Here is a 22,500-nt window from a genome sequence, read left to right on the forward strand (position 1 = left end):
TGACTCCTCGGTTGTGAGCAGTGCGCTAACCACTGTCTGTGTGTGTGTGTGTGTGTGTGTGTGTGTGTGTGTGTGTGTGTGTGTGTGTAAGTGATGTTGGCAGAACATCTCTCCTAAACATGTAACATAACGGGTGAACAAGTAAAACTATTGACGAGATCATGCACATTGAGAAAAACAATTGGTATTTTAAACATGACATTGAATACATTCGATGGACGTGTTGTAGAAAGTCTGAGTGAGTGTCTGAACCGCGGCAGACTAGTGAGCATGTGGAGGAGGATGTGTTGTCTCCAGAAAGATATAAATTAACACCTTGAATTAACAAATAATCTGGTATGCTGGTGGCGACAAAACACGTGAGGCAGAAGCCAATCAGGCCATGGTGGTGACGTCACCGGGCCTGGTCACACGTCACTATGTCAACAAACAGGGTTGTGGTCAAAGAAGGAGCCCGGAGACGCCCCTTCGCTCCCAGTGACTCCGCAACCCCCTCGGCTTAGGAATCACTCGCCGAGACCGGTAGTGCCAGCCACCTTCTTTTCTGTCTGCCTTCGAGGACATTAAATCACATTGGAATACCTCTGTTTCGACCAATGGGAAAATTCTTTTTGCGAATTTCATGGTCTATGGATATCCTGTGTGTGTGTGTGTGTGTGTGTGTGTGTGTGTGTGTGTGTGTGTGTGTGTGTGTGTGTGTGTGTGTGTGTGTGTGTGTGTGTATTCGTGGTGTGATGGTGCACAAAGCACAACGTTGCCCCAAGAATAACATGTGGCACATTTGGGGAGATTCAGGTGTGTGTGCCGTAAGGCCTCGTCTGGAAGGAGTGACGAAGTTCCTGACAGATGTGGCAGACGCGTGACGGCGTGTAACAGGCGAGTCGTGGTTGTGACGGTACTTTGAAAGGCCAGTCTGTCTGAGAGGAGTGCGTGTCTGTGTGGGCGGAAACCAACATTTGGGGCCGATGGGGTGTGGTGGTGGTGTGGAGGGTGTGGCTGGCACGACTGTGAGGTGGACATTATGTGATCTGTAAGGTGTGTTGCGAGCGAGCACTGTTGTTGGCTTGGTGGACGTCAGAATCAAGTTTGGGCTGAGTGGCCGGCGCGTTGGGTGTTGTGATTGCGATGGGAGTCGATGTGGAGGGATTTGTACGTGTTGTGTGTTACTGAGAACGGCAGGATGAGGTGCGTAGGGAAGGGTGACATGATCATATCAGTGTAGGGAAGGATGGAAGGGTGAAACATTGTAAGGGAGGATGGCGAGATGTGAGTGGATGGCAGGGCGAGAAGTATAGGGGAAGGTGGCATGGCAGTGTAGGGGAAGGCTGCTTGCAGGGTGAGGAACAGTACCTGCTCGTACAGCTGGTGCACCCAGTTGTCCATAAGGAAGGCCTGGTTGGAGGTGGAGGAGACGCCGGGACTGGCGCCTCCTGAAGCGTCCTCCGTCACCATGTGCTCGTACAGGTCGAGGGGCATCACGTCACCCCCACTCTCCATTCTTCACGCTCGCCCGTACGCACACCCACGCCCACGCACGCCCACGTGCGTCCACACCACTCCACCGTGGAAAATGCACGTCTACAAGTAGTTGCAACAAACACTACACGCAACGTTTTCTAAGAATCATTTCAGAATCGCGTTGGTCACGTGGGCATCACTCAGTGTTCGTAAAGTTGTGAGAGTCAGGCTGGCTGTAAGCTGTGCCGGGCAGGGGTGGCGCGGGTGGTGTTGAGGGCGGTGGGGCCCCAAGTGAGACGGTAGGCGAGAGGATGTGTCGAAGCGTCTGCGCGTGGCGACCATTTAGTGCGTACTGGCGGGTGGGCGGCGTGCGCGCGTGTGTCAGTTTCCCCTACACCGGCTTGCCCGCGCTCGCCGACGTCCGACTCCCACACCTGCTGCAGCACACTCATTCATTTACTGGCTACCACCACCACTACTACCACCACGCCCTACCTCACCCTTCACCTCACCACCGTCTGCGCCTCACGTCCCAGGAATCATCACCACCACCACCACACTACGTTCTCTTCCTTCCCGCGCCACATTCTCTCCTTACCAGAAGCCCCACGTCCCTGTACCACCGCCGTCGTCGTCCTTAATAGCAGCGTTATGGACGGAAGACTACTACCATCCGTAAACACCTAGCTCTCTAGCAGAGGTTCCATCTCACCATAACCTCCACCAACAATTACCAGCTTCTCCACACCCAACACCCGTTTTCTTCGGAACTGCCCAGTGGAAGGCAAAGTCGGGGCATACGCTGAGCTGCGCGTTGCCTCGGCGATGAGTTCCGTCTCCTTGGCCTATGAGCTTGTGGTGGATAAGATTCCGTTATTCCGGAACGCAGGGCCAATTGTGACATCCGGCCTACACAGTTTACCTTCCTCTGGCATACCCCTATCGACCCAGCCGAGAGGAGGACGAAATCTGTGGATAAACTGCTCCATGAATTCTCAGCTAAGCACGCAAACTCCTACATCTGTGGAGACGTTCGTTAAACTTACTAGCAAATGTTTGCTCTCATTACAGTTAATAGTTTGATAATTAAATTTATTTTCTCAAAGATTTTACGTGTGCTAGAACATGGGAATATTCAGAGCTAAAATTTTTCGAGGCTTTAGGACCCGGAGTGCGAGGGCCTTATCGCAGCCCCTGTCACTCCCCGGATATTTACCAGCTGTGCCCGGGAGTGTGCAAGCCTTGTTTTGCTCTTGTAAGTCATCCTTCATGGCACCATCAAAGCAGGAGCAGGTGACTTCAAATACAAAAGTGAAGTGTGTTGAGGGACATTAGCGGTCGCGTCAGCTTCAAAAAGGAGACGATGAGGAAGAGAAAGGTAGTACTGGGCCTGTCGTGCCTCCCCCACCCGCTCAGTCCCTTGTGTTGTGTTGTGGATTTAAATCTCTCAGCGGCCAAGGCTGCCACCTCCTCTCCACTATCGGCCACCTGCTACCTCCGACCACCTGTCATTTCACCCTCACCTACCACCTGATTCCAATCCAGCAACGTCACCTCCACCATACACTTGCCAATGGCCAGCCTCCTGCACCACCTTCCAGCTGCCTCTCTCCCTTCTGCCCTGACGCGTTTCAGACACCGGCTCCACCTAGAGCACCTGTTACCTCTGCTGCGTTCTATAAGATTCGTCTCTGTGGGGTTCCAGGACCTCCATCTCCGTGTTGAAAGGAAGGGTGGGATGCGGAAGACGTGGTAGCGAGTAACAGGGAGGACTTCGAATTTTTAGCTTCATGGGTTCAGTTCCTAAAGATAACCTGCCTCGCCTGTCAGGTGGTGAAGTGATAGGGGCCTGGCATATGGTTAAGTACAGTTCCTATTGTGTATCGATGCCCTGCGGGATGCGTGGCACACCGAGACACTCGCTCAGTAGTGGTATTGTGGAGTGTACGTGTATTGTAGCCGCCGGTAGTGATGAAGCAAGAAGGAAGAGGTGAGCGGGGACGAAGTTGCCTAGTGGTGATAGTCGCTGTGGTGGCGCTGCTAGTGGTGGTGGTGGCTCTGTACTTACTTCTGGACAGACATGAGCACCTGCCGGCCTGGGGCGTTCAGCTGGGAAAAGCCTGTGACTCATACAGCTGGCGTGTGGGCGTGGCTCTGGAATGTGGGCGTGTTGAGGGGAATGTAGTCTCGAGGAATGGAATGTGGTTGAGAGGGGGAAGAACCAGAGAATGGAGGGAGTGTGTTTAAGGCAGGACGGAAGGGGGCTGGGTGGGTACCGACAGAAACAACGAAGAAAAACCATCATACGAATAAAGAAATTAGTATGACAGACGAGAGAAATGTAAGGAAACCAAGAGGCATGACGAGGGTGGTAGTCTTAATGACTGTAGCGGCTTGGGTAACACCACCATCATAGCGGCCAAGAAAACTAGAGTTGCCATCCTTCTTGATGTTGTGCTGCACCTAAGTTCCTAAAACAGCATCACAAACGACGCCACTCATTCGGTCGACGCAAAAGCCAAAGGTGACGGGGCCTCCTTCATTGCGCAATCTTGATCAGCAAAGAGTTGACAGTCGTAGTGGCTCCTGACAGCAACGTAACACTTCTCATCACCAGAAACTCTAAGCCGCATGCATATTAATATATACGTAAAGTTTATATAATCGACAAGTGTTATGTCACCCTTGCACCATCTAGTCTCTGATATACACGTACACTGTCGCATCCAGCATTTAACACCTTATATCACCACTTAAAAATTATGCCTGTAATTCTCAATGCGTAGATATCTCTGTAAGGTTAAGCTAAATAGACTCATCTCTTGGTTACGTGTTAGCATGAGTGTGGGAACACGAACGCGTATACAGAAGTAGGAAAGGTTTGCGAAGGGTGGTGGTGGTGATGGAGGTAGTGGTGAGGCCCGGGCGAGTGGCGAGGGAGAGGATGCTTGGACATCCGGTTTTTCTTACAGTGAAAACGGAAGTGAAGTAGATTGAAGCGGGTTACCAGGGATGGGCGAAATGAATAAGGTGTTTGAAATTCCTGACACACACACACACACACACACACACACACACACACACACAGAGAGAGAGAGAGAGAGAGAGAGAGAGAGAGAGAGAGAGAGAGAGAGAGAGAGAGAGAGAGAGATTGTAAACGTCACGGTCGGAGAAGAGGGAAGAGGAGGCAAAGGAGGGAGGTAAGAGTGCCGGGTAGGTAAGGAGGCGGTCATGAGGAGCCGGAGGAAAAGAGTTAGGCTCCAGCCGCTCCTTCACGGTGATCTCGTTGCCGTGGCAAGAGGCCGCAAGCTTGCTGGCTGGGCGGCGTAAAGCAAAGAGAAGTAGAGAACGGCGCACCCTTTACACACACACACACACACACACACACACACACACACACACCGGTTACAATCAGTCTTAACTTTTCACAACATACAGTATACCTAATATAATATCCGCAGCCAACATCCGACACAAGGAATTGGTGTTCGTCATCATAACAATTTCCTTCTGAATGTTTTCTTGTGTCGGTTGTGTCCTGGCTTTGAGTCATCCGTGGCCACACTTCAGTCCTCGTCATGTCAAAAAGATTCTTAGTCTTATCATCAGTTCATATGGACGTGTCTTTCAGAAGGTAAATTTTCCCATTTGGAAACTGATGAGTGCACATGGCGGAGGTTGGCACGGAAACTCGTCTGTGGCTGGAAGGGGGAGGGGCCCTCGACAGCTCAGAGAGTTCCCTCCACCTTACACCCCACCTGAGTCCCTCACCACCTCCTAGAAGGCAGGTGAGCTGCGTTCCTGCTCGCACATGACCCACACTTTCTCCCACACTCTCACACCCTCGGCAACCACCTGGTACTCACCTCCGCCGCGAGGAGGGATCCGCAGCCCGCACACCACACATAGGCGCCTTCACTGCTACACTCAGACACACTATTTTTTTGCACTTAAATCAAGTTCACTTTTAATATTCAGTCCTTGGTCTATATGGCAAACTTTTTTTTGTTTGCGCACCGTTGGCACACTGTGGTAGCCGTGGCGAGTAGGGAAAGCTTTCCAAGGGAAAAATAGATAGTAAAACACGAATAAGTGCAGGAAGGGCGAGAGCAAGCCTAGCTGACAACAACACCTGGTGCTTGGCCCGCCTCCCGCTCACTACTAATACTCGGACCTCCGCTGTCAATCTGGGTCGTGGAGGATGCACACGCACGCACCGTCACCATGGGCGTGAGTCCTGTTTCACCGCCTCGAGGCGCCAAGCGGGCGTGTGGATGGTGCAGTCTCGTGAACTATTGTATCCTGATGTGTCTCTTCCCGGATGGGTTTTTCATCTTAAATAATTATTTTCCCGTCGACGCATCTCGAACGAGTGAAGTGGGGAGTCCAGTACGAGGCCAGCAGCTCACACTTGGCCCTCGTATGTCACCAGACTTCAGGTAACATGTGACTGACATCGTTGCCATTGTGTAATCAGCAAGATCATTCTTTCTCTGGATAATGGTACCTACAAATGTCAGAACAGACCATGTGTTTAGAATGTGGCAACGTCGCTCGCCTCATGTAATATTCTCCACCGCATGTCTGAAGCTGAAAACGCCCCCTCCTTTTTTTTTTTTTTATTCTTAGCATTTGCAACACAGAACTGAGACGAAGCCTTGAGGGCCAGGGAAACCCGCTCCCGAGACACATTTATGGTTACGAAGTGAGCATTAAAAAGGTGGCCACTGAGTGAACGATACAATGTTAGTCGGCAGTTATATCATGGTCGCTGGCACCTCGTCTCCAGATTCAATGCCAAGGTCACACGCTCCCCGAGGCGAACAGGCGTGCCAACCCTTCCAATTGTCCCGCAAGGAAACTCCGGTTCTACAGTTTCCTATGAGAACTTAAACACCGACTAAACTCCCGTAGCTTGAACGAAGTCCAGAGGCGGCGGCGCGTTTCCACGGCGGGCGGAGCAGCCAGTGTAGGTGTGCGGTGGGCGGGAGGGGTGGGTGTGCCGGGAGTCCCTCGGATGGTTAGTAACCGGGGAGGTGAGTGATGAGGCGATGCTATGGGAGGCGAGGGGGACTGTCACCCATACCTCTTAACCATCCACTGCTCCACTCATGCTGTAGTACTCACCCGCGCCTCGCTTCTGCTGCTGGGACTGATGCTGTTGGAGGTGGTGGTGCTGTTGTTGTTATTGTTGTTGTTGTTGTTATTGTTGTTGCCGGTGGTGCTGTTACTGCTGTCACTGGTGGTAGTGGTGATGTCGCTGCCTGCACCACCGCCGCCGCTACGGACCGCTGCCCCCACCCCTCCGCCGCCCCGCACGGCTCTTACCTGGCACGTGGAGAGATACAGTTCAGTGGGACTGTAGTCAGTCTTCCCAATGCATGGACTAAAACAAACTAGACAACAAGGAGTCTATTCTATACACAAGAGAACAACTGGCGTGCGTGGGCGGGGATCGGGCTGGGGCAGCTGGTCGGCAGGAAGTCTCCCCCAAAATACAACACAAGAATACACGGCGAGCACCTGCAGGTTTCTCGTAAAGCGGCTCACCTGAATGTTTATTAGGGCTGTTAATCATCCCGACACGACACTTCCGAGAGAGAGAGAGAGAGAGAGAGAGAGAGAGAGAGAGAGAGAGAGAGAGAATGTACATGTGTGTGTGTGTGTGTGTATGTGTGTAGCAAAGGGAAAAGGGAGTAAAGGTGGAATAAGTAAAAGTGGGGTGGGAGGTCAGAGGTGCCAACTCACTCCGCAGCAACACGCCTCGGTCTGGCCACAACACACCGACACACTGACACAATCCCTTCCTCCTCCTCCTCCTCCTCCTCCTCCTCTTGGTCATCCTCATCTACCTTACTTATCCACGTCTCGCTCTGTCTGCCCCGCTAAAGTCGCCTCACTGTAGCTTTACTTTCCCTTTAAGACGCACTTTCAAAAGCACTATCGTCCATCGCAAGCAGCATCTTAGATAATACTAACACCTCTACATCGCTCCTTATCGCTTCAATTACATCATGTTAAGGTGTCGATTCTTCCTACAGCGTCATCAGGACTCAGAGAACCAGGGAAATGCAAAGTTATGTTGTAGATCCCGATATTAAATTTACTTCGTCAAGCTTCACATGTGCCCATAACGTATTCATGACGCGCGTCCCCATGTGGTATGGTGTGTGTGGATTCTGTCATGTAATTACTCAGAATCATGAATATACCACTACTCTGTGCGCCATCACCGTTTAATTAAGTCCTCGTCTGACTTGTATTACCATTAAGTCGAAATCAGGATTAGGACGCGAGAGGGGATTGTGTAGCTCATTTTAGCTTGTCTTTTGTTATTTTGTCCTTGTCTTTTCCTCCAGTGACCGTTTCGTTCTTGCCATGAGGAGTTCATCAAAGTTTTCAGATTTTGTAATTGATATAGTGTAAGAATTTAATTATGTAGTTCATCATGGATTTGTTTTTATTACTTTGTGTTTGTCTTATTCTCTAATGTTCCTTTCGTGCACAATTTTATTAATTTCTCCGGGTTTTCAGATTTTTAAACTTGTACGAATGACTTAAAAGTGCAGTTTAAAAAAATACTCAGTTCATGGTGAATTTGTCTTCTTTATTCTGTGCTTGTTTGTGATACTCTATAGTGGTCATTTCGCCCTCGCCATTAGTAATTCCTACCAGTTTTCAGATTTTTGGACTTCTTTTGTAAGAATATCTTAAGACAGTACAATGTATAATGGCAAATGGTGAAATTCATCATGAATTTGTTTTCGTTATTTTGTACTTGTTTGTTTTATTCTCCAATGCTCGTTTCATGCGCACCAATAGCAATTATTTCTGATTATCAGATTTATTTGACTTTTGTGTACGGGTTGTAGCTTAAAATGATAAGAGTGTATAACAAATAGATGCCCGGCAGAGGCAAGGTGACTGGGTGAGAAAGTATCAAGACCGCAGAGCCGTCAGTCACTCCAGGACAAGAACCTTCACCAAGAACCGGAACCGGACCAGACATCCAGAAAGAAAAACGATGCGGCATGAATAAATAAATGAACAGATAAATAAGTGATAAACCCAGAAAAGCCGGGCATTGGAGCTAAGTGTGATGATTCTGTTAAAGTTTTAATTCACTAGAGTATCCTTTGACAGCGAGTTGTTGCTACACGAAAAGACAGATCAGTAATAAACACAGGGACTGTAATTCGACGCCATGAATTTGCTATATTCTGTAACGCTTTGTTCTCCCTTCAAGACTTATTCCAAAGGCCAGAGAGATGATGAGTCGGATTCTCTTGAATGTCATTATAATTGATGCTGCAGAATCAGTATTAAACAGTCAATAAAATCATGAAAACTCCTTTTGAAAACTCCAGTACAGTAACTTTCAACCCAGCCAGTTAAAAATAGTTAAGACTTGGAAACTTTTGAGAAAACGGACCGTAATCCCTAGACGTCTTTTGAGGAAAGTGAATAGTTAGTTGCTTTGGTGAGGACTGTTTTAGGCGACATGGTGAGATGGAGGAAGCGTTGATGGCCTGCTAGCTGTGGTGGTGGTGCTGGCGATGGTGAGGTGAGTGGATGCCCTGGGCGGATATGTGGGTAAGTGTGAGGGTTGTTCACCGGCGGGAAGCCAAGGGGTTACAGGGAAGCTAGACGTGAGTGTGTGTGAGTATTGTGTTTATATGTATAATGTTTTTCCTTTAATCTCTCTCTCTCTCTCTCTCTCTCTCTCTCTCTCTCTCTCTCTCTCTCTCTCTCTCTCTCTCTCTCTCTCTCACGATAATGTTACCAGATTCAAACACTGACCACTTTTGCCAAACACACACACACACACACACACACCATATCACGTGCACCATTGGCTTCTGGCACTGTCCCATATCCTCCCTACAAGTATAAGGTTTCTTCCGGGAAACCGTGCACACACACACACACACACACACACACACACACACCCTCGCCTGTTACTAGCCACTTTGAGGTTCGCGCTTCGCTCAGATTTCCTGATGAATGAGTACTTAACGGACCTTCCACAAAAGTATGAGATGCGTGGTGAATGAAAATCCCATGTTTACCCAAAGTTCAGACCGCCTGAACTCCAGATCCCCAATATCTGTCAATCAAGAGGACAGCACATCATCGCTTTAAGACCGTGAGTGAATTACATAACCACACACACACACACACACACACACACACACACACACACACACACACATGCCACCTGCATTTTTGTTTTATTGACACTGTCCTTTATCCTCCCTACTAAAATAAGGCTTCCTCAAGGAGGCCACACGCACACACACACACACACACACACACACACACACACACACACACACACACACACACACACACATACATATATATTACGACCCTATGGGTGCGGTCGAGAAATTCAAGAGAGCACGTGGCGAAATGAATGAGTGAAGGAGAAAGTGAAAGAGCCAACACACACACACACACACACACACACACACACACACACACACACACACACACACACACACAGAGAGAGAGAGAGAGAGAGACGGGGGGGAAAGAGCAAAAAAAAAAAAATCACTCGAAAGAAAAGGAATAGGGAGAGTAAATGGCGTGAAAAAGAAAAGAAAGGAAATTGACAAGTAAAAGTAGAAGAAAAATAAGAAAATAGATTATATTAGATGTAAGAGAGTGCGTGAGAGTGGATCTGGTAAGCGAAAGTAAATGAGAAAAGTAAGTGACTGTGAGAGTGGCTGAGGACGAGGAACAAGTGTTGATGGGAATGAGTTTAATGAGTGAGTAAGTGAGGAAGGGTCGAAGGGGGGAAGAGGAAACAAGTGTGCAAGGAAGAGATGGTGGAAGTAATGAGAAGGGGGGACAGGTAGCAGAGAGAGTGAATCAGCGCGCGCGCGCGCGCGCGTGTGTGTGTGTGTGTGTGTGTGTGTGTGTGTGTGTGTGTGTGTGTGTGTGTGTAAGAATGATATTGAATGAATATCATGGACGCTGTTATCTGTATTTTCCTATATTTTTGGTTGCTGTCCTCCTTTTCCTGCACCAGACATCAATTTGTAGCTTTTAATCTTAGACGACGTTAAAATTATCGTGTCTGAGTTTCATACAAAGTTGTGGCAGTAATAGAAACACATCATAATTCACAGGTTTTAGTGCATTTAGGTGAACAGCCGCTCATATATCAGTACCTAGGGAATGTGATAGAAATAAAACACCATGATTTTTACATCCAAAGCTCGTTCGATCACCACAAGACCTCAGACGGCCACCGGGAGCAGTGAAAGAGCCCTCCTGAGACCTGCTCTTCGCTTTGGTTTAACTTGTGGGCGAGTGCACCGTCTTGGCTCGCCGCGCCCCACCGTGCCGGACTGCCCCTCACCATGGTATTAGTCTTCCTTTTAAAGCTGGCAGGCTCGGGGCCACGCCAGGTCCAATTTCGTGCGATTCGGCCAGAAGCTCCTTGCGGTGTCTTCTCGCCGTTCTGATTTGGCTGGGCCACATCGACTCCCGGTTATTGACGGCTCTGCCTCATCCCGAGCTTCTGGTTTATTACATTCCTCTTGCGATTCGTTCTCCGCTAGCCCTCGCCTCTCCTTTCTTACTGGCTCTCCCTCCCTCTCTCGCTCTCCTCTGTGATTCTCATCCACTTTCTTTCCTCGAACTCCTCCTCCTCCTCCTCCTCCTCCTTCTGCAACTCATCTCTACCTCCCCACTCTTCTTTTCCTGCTTTCTCCTAACCCGGGTACCCCCTCACCTCTCACCTCTCTCTCTCTCTCTCTCTCTCTCTCTCTCTCTCTCTCTCTCTCTCTCTCTCTCTCTCTCTCTCTCTCTCTCTCTCTCTCTCTTCTCTCTCTCTCTCTCTCTCTCTCTCTCTCTCTCTCAGCTAGCTTTACTTTTTTTTCCTTTCTTCTTTTGTGCTTTTCTTTATTTACTACGTTACATGCAGTCACTTCTTTTCTAGTTACACTGTTTCATAAACACACACACACACACACACTATCACATCACATCACATCACAACTCACGTGTCACACATACAATACCCGTTCGTCTCACTCCCTTTTATTCACCACGCGGGACTCACTTGCACGCCGCACACGTGCAGACGAGGCAGCCACTCTTTACATGTCTCCACACCCCTCGCGCCACACGGCCACACACCTGCACCACACAATTGCACGTCACATACCTACCTCACACTACTGCACCACTCAAACACATGGGACAGACCTGTGCACACACACACACACACACACACACACACACACACACACACACACACACACACACACACACACACACACACACACACAGGTATGGATGGAACTTTATTTTCAAACATCATAATGTCATGAATCAACACAACGTACTGTCACATTTAACTCTGTAAGCCAAGGTTGTCGTAACGTGATGTCGCCACCCGCGTTGTCATGCAGATCATGAGTAATCGAATTACAGATTAACCTGAAGGCGGTGACCGTGAGCCTGACGGGAGGGAGACAGCGACACCAGCAGGAGCCAGCCGTGGTGACGACACCAGGACCAGGAAACGCGTGGCTGCTTCACGCATTGCTGTGAGTGTGGAGCATACACTTGTTGGGGGTGAAGTGATGAGTCACATGGATGGTGAAACCCATGAGACTGGATATCATTATGTAAAAAAGACACAGTAAGGTTTGCTTTTATAGCTGTGTGTACATTTTTTTAAAGTTTCGTGTTCAAAGAAGCCCGTTCATGAAAGCATTTACTCCTTATGGGATGGCGGTGACATCAAATCAGACTGACTTCGGTTTTTCAAGAGTTCAGATAATCACATCATAAGATTCCTCTAAATATACAAAAACCCGAATCGCAGACTTTGCAAAGGTGTTCTCAGATGCCAGATCGATATAAAAGTTGGAACTGAGACCGCGCCTGGTGTGTGGTGGGTGGTGGATGCCAGGCACAGGTGGTAGATGCCAGGTGAGGCAGGGGAGCCGCTCTCCGGATACATACAGACAAGGTTTCTCAGTAGTGGGTGCAATCCCAAATATTGCGTATCGTCTCCTGTTCCTGGGCTGATGCACGCCGCCTGCAGTGTTGCATAAATCAGCACGAGTCATCGGTGATTCACGCGGAAACTATTGTCTGTCATGATTTTTTTCAAGTTTTCTGTGATTCACACGTTCAAAGAAAACTTTCTCTCGGTTTCCTTCCTTTCCGTCTTTCTTCATTTTCGATTATTCGTAACTTCGTGACCGGCACACCTTGTGCAGCAGCGGACTGACGGGCGCGCCTTCTCCGTTGGCGTGGAACGTTGCGTCAATGTGATGTTCGTGACTTCTCCACCCTGACACGCCCCGCGGCAGACCAGGAAATATCCTCCTTAAAGACACCCCACCGGTGGGCAGGATGCACGTCCCTGCCGTCCACCGCTCATGATTTTCAGTTTCCTCAGCTCGTGCCTTTTTTCCCCCTTTATTTTTAACACATCATATCCTCCTTCCCTTTTCTCTATCCCTCCCTCATCCTCTGCGCTGCACAGCCAATGCATCACGCCTTCCCTGCCACACGATGTTTATCGAGCTGTAGCAGCAGAAAACTCCCTTCCTAGCCACTAGAAGAGGGAGGTGCTCGCCTGCTGCTGCTGCTGTTGCTATCCTGCCTTACTCACTGAAGTCCTTCGTGACTGTCTTGTGAAGTTATACATCACTGCCTTGGGAATTTTATTTATATATATATATATATATATATATATATATATATATATATATATATATATATATATATATATATATATATATATATATATATATATATATATATATATATATATATATATATGTATATATATATATGCATGTATTTTATTTTCACCATAAGTATTTGCATCGTATATTTATTTTTACTTAACGCGAAAATCAAGTAACATTAAGTAATTTCGAGCGACCAACGAGATAACGAGCCTTTATTGCTCTCGACACGTGGGTCAGCCGTAGGGGCAACAAAAGATTCCCTCTGATGGTCGTTCCGCGTCGCCTGATGTAACTAGCGAAGAGTCTGTTTCGAAGCGATGGTCCTCATCCCTCCTGGCAGCGACGCCAAGGACCCACGCCTGTTGCCTCGTGCCGTGGATCGTGGTTCCGCATATGACGAGCCGTCCGGCGAAGGTGATGTCACCCTTCCGAGAATAACAAGAGGAGCATCAGCTTGAAGCGTCCAGCATGCCTTTTGTTGTCTTGTTCAGCGGTCTTGGCCGCCGTCACGCCTCGACGCGCGGCACTCAAGGGCCCCAGCAGCCTGCTCACTGCTGCCTCCTTTTGACACCTCGCGTCCTGCCAGAACCACGCGCTCTTCCCTTTTATTTACGAAAGTTTTTCCCGGACGTTTAACACTGTGAGTGAATTAAATGCGCATACACGACAGCAACAAAAGTGCCGACAAGGTTTGTGGCGTCCCTGAGGTGTCGTGAAGGGAGGGGGTCTCCTCTCCCTTTCTTTCTTTCCTCCTTCGCTCGCTCGCTCCTCCTCCTCCTCCTCCTCCTCCTCCTCCTCCTCCTCCTCTTCTTTTCTCACTTCCTCTCCCTTCTCCTCTCAAAGGACACACTCACCCGGCGGCCCCAATGAATGAAAAGTTTGTGCGAAGACGAAACGTGCGTGGTGGAGGACGCGACCCTGCTGACTGGGTGCTGATTTGCTGCACCACAACCACCGCCACTGCTACCACCACTGATGCCGCGACCATCATCACCGCCACCATCATCAACCCTTCCCTCGTCAGCACTCTCCTCCAGCAACCCGAAAACAATCACTGTTAACAGCGTTGTCTTCTAACATCTTCACCTTCAGTACCCTCACCTCCTCCTCCTCTTCCTGCAGCACTACCACCAGCACCACCCAAAAACCTGCCATCGCCCACCAGGTCGACGTCATTGTTGGGAAGAGTTGCTCCGACGAGACTTTCCTCCTCCCCTTCCCTCCAAGCACCTCCACTCTCCCCCACTCCCCTCCTCGACACTTAACATTTGGAAGATCCTCGTCTGGCCGCCGCTGACGTCAGGATGAGGGCGTGGCATCCCTAGGGGCAAGAGTCTAGGGAAGTGTGTCCATCGCGGCGGAAATATCGTACGTCTACAGGGTGCCATCCGACTACCTAACTACCTCCGGGGCCTGAACCGCTTGGGATGTCCAGAAGGCGGCAGGGAGAAGGCACGGTGATGTAGGGTGGAAGACGGATGCAGGGTGAAGGTACGAGGGAGGGTTGAATATGGGAAGGGAGCTTTTGGAGGCGAGAAGGTGAAAAAGAGAGGGATGAAGGAGCAAGCATTCAGTATCAATACATATGCATGAACACACTCAAGGCATATTATCATGACGCTCGAATATCAAATTTAACTGAAGTTGATTGCACGAGGTTTTAAGAGCATCACGTGTCTTCTCTTATGAGTCTAAATAACATGAATCGTTCCTTTGTTGACTTTTCTAAGAAAAGTTTTAAGGAGAGTGCAGAGTATTAGCTGCCAGGCAAGCGGGTGTTGGCAAGTAATATTTTGAGTTAATACTGCGAGTAAACACATTTCGTGACGATTCATGTTAAGAATTTCCAATAATGTATAGCGGTATGCGACATCATGCTCGTATGAGCAGCTGTGCGAAGCTTCTCACGTGAGACTACATGTTATACCGTATCACACCGCCACATCACCAGTTCTCACTTGTTTTAGCCGCGAGGGAAGTATACGTCACGTGAGAACACATATTTAAATCCACAATTATATCCATACATACATATACATCATTTGATGCTTACAGATTGTTTGAAATATTTTCATGGAGGCTCTTATAATGTTGGTTTTAATTGAAGAAGCCTTTTATCTGGTTTATATTCAGATATTGTAAAATCTGTTAGGTTATTTGGTTAAGACATTATGATGTGACAAGGTCGTTTGTGTTGTTTGAAGTATCGGTCTTTGTTTTCTGTGGTCAGGTGATATGTGTGTCTATCCGATGGAGAGCTGATGTTCCGTCATATGTGCCTATAAGTATTTTTGTTCCTTTTTCTTCCATCTAAACAAAATGTAAGGCCACAGGATTATTTTAGCTTTAATCCACTTATTAGTTATCCTAAATGTGATGCAGAAGTCTGTGCAGTGTAAGGGAGTTGCTGATTTATTTATTGTTGGATTGTTTATGTATTTATTTATTTATTCATTCATCTATTATTATTATTATTATTATTATTATCATTATTATTATTATTATTATTATTATTATTATTATTATTATTATTATTATTGTTATTATTATTATTATTACTATTCTATAATTTATTTTGTTTTATTATTTATCATTATTTATTTATTTATTTATTTTTATTTTTTTGAGCGAGGGATGACTGACATCAAGTGGCTCAGCTCAGCTGTGGTTAAATTCGGATGTATATTTTCTTCAGAGGTAGCGGAATGGCATGGCTACCCACAGGGCATGCTCTGAAGTTATTTATGACGTTTTCCAAATCAAGCTTCTTTAGAGATTATTGTAGCCAATGGAATAAACTGATCTGGCCCACCCGTCACATGCCTTGCTGGAGGAGCCCTGCCTTCATGCACTGGCCGAGGCGTGGATCGTTGGCGCTGGACTGATGGTATTTCTGATAACGAAACTTCAAATGTGAACTTTTTACGAACCTGAACATGAACCTGCGTTGTCTATTGGCAACAAACGTATTATCTCCTCATGCTACTGAAGTGATCAGTGCTATCTGTGATTTCCTATGTCTTGCTCATCCTTCTCCATGTTAAGGATAGGTTTAAATATATATATATATATATATATATATATATATATATATATATATATATATATATATATATATATATATATATATATATATATATATATATATATTGCATCACATGCAAATAACTAGATAGGAGATTCTTGTGATGGGTTTCCCGGACAGGTGGCCAGACGCGGGGCGCGGGGGATCGGGGGCGGCATTGGTGGCAGGGAAACAGAGGTGAACAATGAGGGAGGTGGGCTGGTTTACTCTCCAGTATTTATTCAGGAAAATATGAGAAAAGTAATAATTGAAAGGGGCTAATAATAAGTGCAATAATCTTATCTTAAGTTATTTTAATTTTTTGGAGCAAAATTGTGCAAAGCTTTATTTTAGTGATTCGAACGTTCGGCAGCGGAGCATGAGGACATTAGTAGCAGAGCCACGTCATCCAGCCTGTGTAAAGAGCCAAGCTCTCAGACATCCCCGGGGCGGTGGTGGTTGGTGGTGCCTAAGTGGCTGGCCCATCAGGGTGCCAGGGGCTGGCATGGGGTGTGGGTCACCGGGCCACGCAGGCAGCGAGGCCCGACGTGCTGGCTGGCCTGCTGGACACAAGCCGGCTATGTTACCTCAGACTGCGGGGAGGGCGTGGGCGGCTGGGCGGCGAGAGCACCGGGGGCCGGGACCACTTACGATCTTGCGACGCGCGCCCCACGAGGGGCCGGCCACATAGAACAGGTGACGCAAAGTGTGCCGGGGACAGAGCCAGCAGCAAAAGCCTCTGGGCTGTGGTTAGCAGGTGTTCACAGGTGGCCGTTTCCTTTACCACTCTCCCTTTCAGTGTGTTGACAGCGAGGGGGGGGAGGGGAGACGGCCGCGGCACCTTAACCGCCACACACCCGCACCCCGGGCGGCACCACGACACCCAACCCGTCACCGCGTCCCACGGCGTCACCTTATTCCTCGCCATAGACTGTCAACAGACTGCAGTATCGCTAAAATATGATGCCGCCAACGGGGGTCGTGGCCGTAACCTTGAAAACTTCCATGGCCGTGCGGCGTCCCAGGCTAGGCAACCTCCTCTCTCCTGACCCGCTCCCGCCGCCGCCACCCACCAAAGCCGCCTCAAAGTACATACCAGGTTGTCCTTCCAGCTTTGCATGGCGGCCGTAGGTGTGGCGGCTCCTCCCTGGCCTCCTCCGTGCCGCTAACACCAGCACTGCACCAATAGTCCCGCCACTGTTTCGACAATTCACACTTCTTCACCAGTGGACATCCCAGGTGGGAGAATGTACCCATAACCTGTGTTTCGCTTCTCTGCTCACAGAGGGCTCCACTACCACCACGCTGCTCGCAACTCACCTCCCAAAACTATAAACTATTTCCCCCACGCCGCCGCACGTGTCACTTTTTAGCTCAAGTCCGATGGAGAAAAATGGACGCAGCAGCTGTCGATGGAGGGAGCTGCAGGGAAAGGGAACTCGACGTGAACTGAAGCAAAAACTCATTACCTTGCAACTCTGCCCGTCCCCCATGTAACGTTTCCCGAAGCATCATGTGTGGAGGGATGATAGTCTTATCTTGCATTGGCGGTACTGTTCTAACTGACTGGGGGGAACCGAGCGAGCAACCACCTACTGTATGGTGCCACCTGTCCTGCACCTCCGTCTCCTTCCCTTCGCCACCTTTTCTCTCATCCTCCCCCCAGCTGCCACTTCCTGTCTGTCATCTGTATATTTCCCTTTTCATTTTGCACATTGTTCCCTTCGCGGTTATGACAGTATCTTTCCCGGACAAATGATGGCACCCACGGATCTGCCACATTAAAACAAAGCACCCTTCCCGGGAAAACACGAGTAAATAGAGGAGAGAAAAATATGCATGTCACCAGTAATAAATCAGTGTTGCTTGGCAGGGGTAAAAATCGCTCTAAAACGGGATTACTGAGGTGTTGGCTGCTGCTCGCCACCCGCACAGGCAGGGAGGGAGTGTCTGCAGGTCTTCCCATGCAAACCCCACTACCACGCCCTTGCATCATCTGACTCGACATTCCCTCCTCCCCCACCGAGAGAAAGTCAGGTGCCACGGCTATACGTGAGAGAGAGAGAGAGAGAGAGAGAGAGAGAGAGAGAGAGAGAGAGAGAGAGAGAGAGAGAGAGAGAGAGAGAGAGAGAGAGAGAGATGGTCAAGGCAGTGACTGAACCAAGCCAAGAGAAACATGACGAGGAGATATATAATGAGAGAGAGAGAGAGAGAGAGAGAGAGAGAGAGAGAGAGAGAGAGAGAGAGAGAGAGAGAGAGAGAGAGAGAGAGAGAGAGAGAGAGAGAGAATAGAAGAAATTGCAGGTTTGTTTGGACGTAGGAAAATGAAATGTATGTTTACACTGAATCATCTTGAATCATTTGAATATTTGCCACGTCCCTGTGACTGACTGGAGAGAAAGAGAGAGAGAGAGAGAGAGAGAGAGAGAGAGAGAGAGAGAGAGAGAGAGAGAGAGAGAGAGAGAGAGAGAGAGAGAGAGAGAGAGGTTGACGGAGGAAAGGAAAATTGCATGAGGCTGCGGGATGTTTGCTTTTATCTTTATTTGATCTTCAGTCTGAACTCTCTTCCCAAGTCTCTGTCTCCATCTGTCACATGTCCTACTCTCTCTCTCTCTCTCTCTCTCTCTCTCTCTCTCTCTCTCTCTCTCTCTCTCTCTCTCTCGTCAATTCGTATAATCTTTTCTCCTTTATCTCTTCTTTCCTCTACGTTTCCTCTTTTATCCGAGTAATGTCTCCTTTGTAATCTCTCTCTTTCTCTCTTTCTCTCTCTCTCTCTCTCTCTCTCTCTCTCTCTCTCTCTCTCTCTCTCTCTCTCTCTCTCTCTCTCTCTCTCTCTGTCTGTCTGTCTGTCTGTCTGTCTGTCTGTCTCTCTCTCTCTCTCTCTCTCTCTCTCTCTCTCTCTCTCTCTCTCTCTCTCTCTCTCTCTCTCTCTCTCTCTCTCTCTCTCTCTCTCTCTCTCTCTTTTGATACACAGTCATTTCCTCTCTGCCAATTTTTTCCCTGTTCTCCCTTCTGTACCCTTGTCCTTTCCTTTCCCTTCTCCTTCTTTCTTTCAGTTCCCCTTCTCTTCTCCTTCATCGCCTATTCCACTAAACCCTTCCTTTATTTCCTTGGCATTCTTTCTTGCCTCTTCGTACTAATGTATGTTTCCGTTCTTTTGTACTCTTGTTGTTGTCTCTGTCTCAACCTCTCCTTGTTCCTTTCCGTATCCTCTTTTGCCTCACGTCATCCTTCATTTATCGCTGTGTTCCTCTCTTCCTCGTCTCCTCCTTCTTCTCTTCCTTCACCTTTCGTTTCTTTTCTCTTCATTATTCGCTCTTCTCCACTGGCTATGTCTTTTTTTTTTTGCTTTGGGTGAATCTCTCTCTCTCTCTCTCTCTCTCTCTCTCTCTCTCTCTCTCTCTCTCTCTCTCTCTCTCTCTCTCTCTCTCTCTTCATTTCTTCTTCTTCTTCTTCTTCTTCTTCTTCTTCTTCTTCTTCTTCTTCTTCTTCTTCTTCCTCTTCTTCTTCTTCTTCTTCTTCTTCTTCTTCTTCTTCTTCTTCTTCTACCTCGAGTCCCTTCTTTTCCACTCCCTTTCTACTCAATTGCCTTCTCGGATTACTTGCCTCTGGGTTTGAGAGAGAGAGAGAGAGAGAGAGAGAGAGAGAGAGAGAGAGAGAGAGAGAGAGAGAGAGACTGGAACACCCTAAAAATGCAATGTCTCCCTACACCGAAATATTTGACCTTGAATGTAAACACACACACGTACTCGCTCTCTCTCTCTCTCTCTCTCTCTCTCTCTCTCTCTCTCTCTCTCTCTCTCTCTCTCTCTCTCTCTCTCAACCGATGCCAAAGCTAATCATTCCCTCTCAGGAGCTCACAGTGGCCTTTCATATTTTAGAAGCAGCAGGAAGCAGGACAGGAAGATAAAAGAAAATAAAGTTTGCAAGTGGAGGAAGGGAGAAGCCCTGCGCTGTGTGAGCCTGAGTGAATAATGAAAATAAGATGATCGGTGTGGGAAGATTATCCGTTTGCCAAAAAGAAGAGGATGGGGGAAGAAGAACAGAAAGGAAGAGGAAGTAAAGTAAAAAAAAATAACAGGAAGAGAGAGAGATAGAGAGGAAAAAAAAATATGACACGAGGAGGATATCAGGAAGATGAAGAAGAGGGGAAAGATGGAAAGGAGGCAGCAAGAAGCAACGAGCCAGAGAGAGAGAGAGAGAGAGAGAGAGAGAGAGAGAGAGAGAGAGAGAGAGAGAGAGAGAGAGAGGAAAGTAATATTATTATTTATGAATCTAAGACATGTGGAGTGGACGAGACGTGACCATCAACGGTGAAGGGAGACAGAAGGAAGAGAGAGAGAGAGAGAGAGAGAGAGAGAGAGAGAGAGAGAGAGAGAGAGAGAGAGAGAGAGAGAGAGAGAGAGAGAGAGAAAGGAAAGACCTGCGTGACTCCACATGTCTGCCCATCCATCTGTCTGTCCGTCTTTGTGTACGTGGGAAGATTATTAAGATTCAAGAATTTATACTGGCATGCGTAAAGGTTAGGTTTTTGCGGCAGACTGTGGCCAAGAGGTTATTAGGTCCCGCACACAGAGAGCGAACACGGAGGAAGTGAAGGAGTGAAGGAGGGAAGGAGGGAGAGAGTAGGTAGGGAGGGAAGGAGATGGCTGAAAGTAGGAGACGTCGTTCCCAAAGGCGCAGCTGGTCCTGGTGATTGGGAAAGTGTTGCGTGTGTTGTTCCCTTAGGTGGTGGTTCCGGAATCACTGAGGAAATCTAGCGGTTGTCATTATCATCTTCATTATTACTGTTATTATTGTTGTAGTTATGCCGCCTGTCCTTTTCCTTCCTCCTTATACTATTACTACTACTATTCCTCCTGATGTTTCTGTTGTTGATGGTGATGTTGGTGCTGTTGTTTGTGACAGTGGTAGAAGTACTAGTAGTAGTAGTAATAGTAGTAGTGAGAGGAGCAAGAGTTGTTGCTGTTTTTATAGCAGTAGTAGAGAGATGTTCGTTGGACGTTGTGTATGATTTGTGTGTGTGTGTGTGTGTGTGTGTGTGTGTGTGTGTGTGTGTGTGTGTGTGTGTGTGTGTGTGTGTGTGTGTGTGTGTGTGCGTGCGTGCGTGCGTGTGTGTGTGTGTGTGTGTGTGTGTGTGTGTGTGTGTGTGTGTGACGACGCGCAGGTAGGCAGTCATCTATCCACGGAAGCAGCATGCAGAGTCCCTGAGGAGCGGCGGAGTAACTCCTCCTCGCAGTCACAAGTCGCAAGAAGTTGTTGGTGAATATTTTACCGGGTTTCGAGATCCACGCTTCCTAACTTGTTTCGCCTTCCCTCCCGCCTCGCCCATGCATGTGCTGCACCGCTGGGGAGAGTGCATCTGCGCGAGGCTCTCCTGCAGCAGGCCTGGGCGTTGCCTCGGGGGATCGCCCACGCCCGGCTCAGTCCCTTCTGCCTCTCTGATGCCTAAACTCGGGCTAAGAAATTCCCCCACAAGAGATCCCTTCCTGTCCGACAGCGGTCACCCTTTTTTTTTCCTTTTCTTTTTTTTTTTTTTCTGTGGTAGCATCAGTTAGGGAAGTGCGGAGTGAAAATTTTTCCTGGTATTATGTGGCCATCGAGGGAAAACCACTGTTGTTATTATTTGTTTTGTAGATTTCTCCTTTTTATCACCCGAGGCCTCGAGGAGCGCCGCTGTGTTGGCCCCGAGCCCTGCGGAAGGCCAGTGGGGCGAGGGTCGGCCAGAGAAAGCGAGGCGCCCTCCACGTCGACGCCATCGGCTGCAGGATGGATGGCTAGGGGCCCCAACTGCATGAATTATTCTCCTCCTCCTCCTCCTCCTCCTCCTCCTCCTCCTCCTCCTCCTCCTCCTCCTCCTCCTCCTCCTCCTCCTTAACTAACTGTCCGTGTGTACTAATAGCTCCGTGGTGGATGGTTTGTGTGTGTGTGTGTGTGTGTGTGTGTGTGTGTGTGTGTGTGTGTGTGTGTGTGTGTGTGTGTGTGTGTGTGTGTGTGTGTAGTGAATGGTGTTGTTGCCGTTATTGTCACTGTTGTCATTATTCCTGGCCTTGTTCTTATATGTATTCTCATTATTACCGGATGATATACAATACAGAAATGCCAATGGGGGAGGTGATGTGGGAGTTGTGATGATGCGTGGCGGTGTTGCTTGCTGTTGTGGTGCCGATGGTGGGTGTTGTGGTGGAGGATATCTGTTATGGAAGTAGAGGGGGTGGACGGTGGGAGTGCTGTGGTGATGGTAATGGTGGTGGT

At 48.4% G+C, this 22,500-nt stretch overlaps 1 protein-coding gene across 7 annotated transcripts in view; it reads right to left on the reverse strand.

Moving 5' to 3' along the window:
- LOC135109731 (steroid hormone receptor ERR2-like) overlaps nt 1-22,500 on the reverse strand; it is a 258,702-nt gene that overhangs the window by 75,981 nt on the left and 160,221 nt on the right. For 3 of the 7 annotated variants that reach the window (XM_064021320.1, XM_064021315.1, XM_064021319.1), the window contains one exon: nt 6,586-6,786. In XM_064021320.1, the coding sequence (XP_063877390.1) occupies nt 6,586-6,786 (201 nt within the window). Of the gene's footprint in view, nt 1-1,350; nt 4,542-5,324; nt 6,787-17,341; nt 18,320-22,500 lie in introns of those variants that run through there. The other 4 variants (XM_064021308.1, XM_064021333.1, XM_064021343.1 and 1 more) reach the window with 4 other exon arrangements.

Source organism: Scylla paramamosain, chromosome 2 (assembly GCF_035594125.1).
Source record: "Scylla paramamosain isolate STU-SP2022 chromosome 2, ASM3559412v1, whole genome shotgun sequence".
Classification (NCBI taxonomy): Eukaryota; Metazoa; Arthropoda; class Malacostraca; order Decapoda; family Portunidae; genus Scylla; species Scylla paramamosain.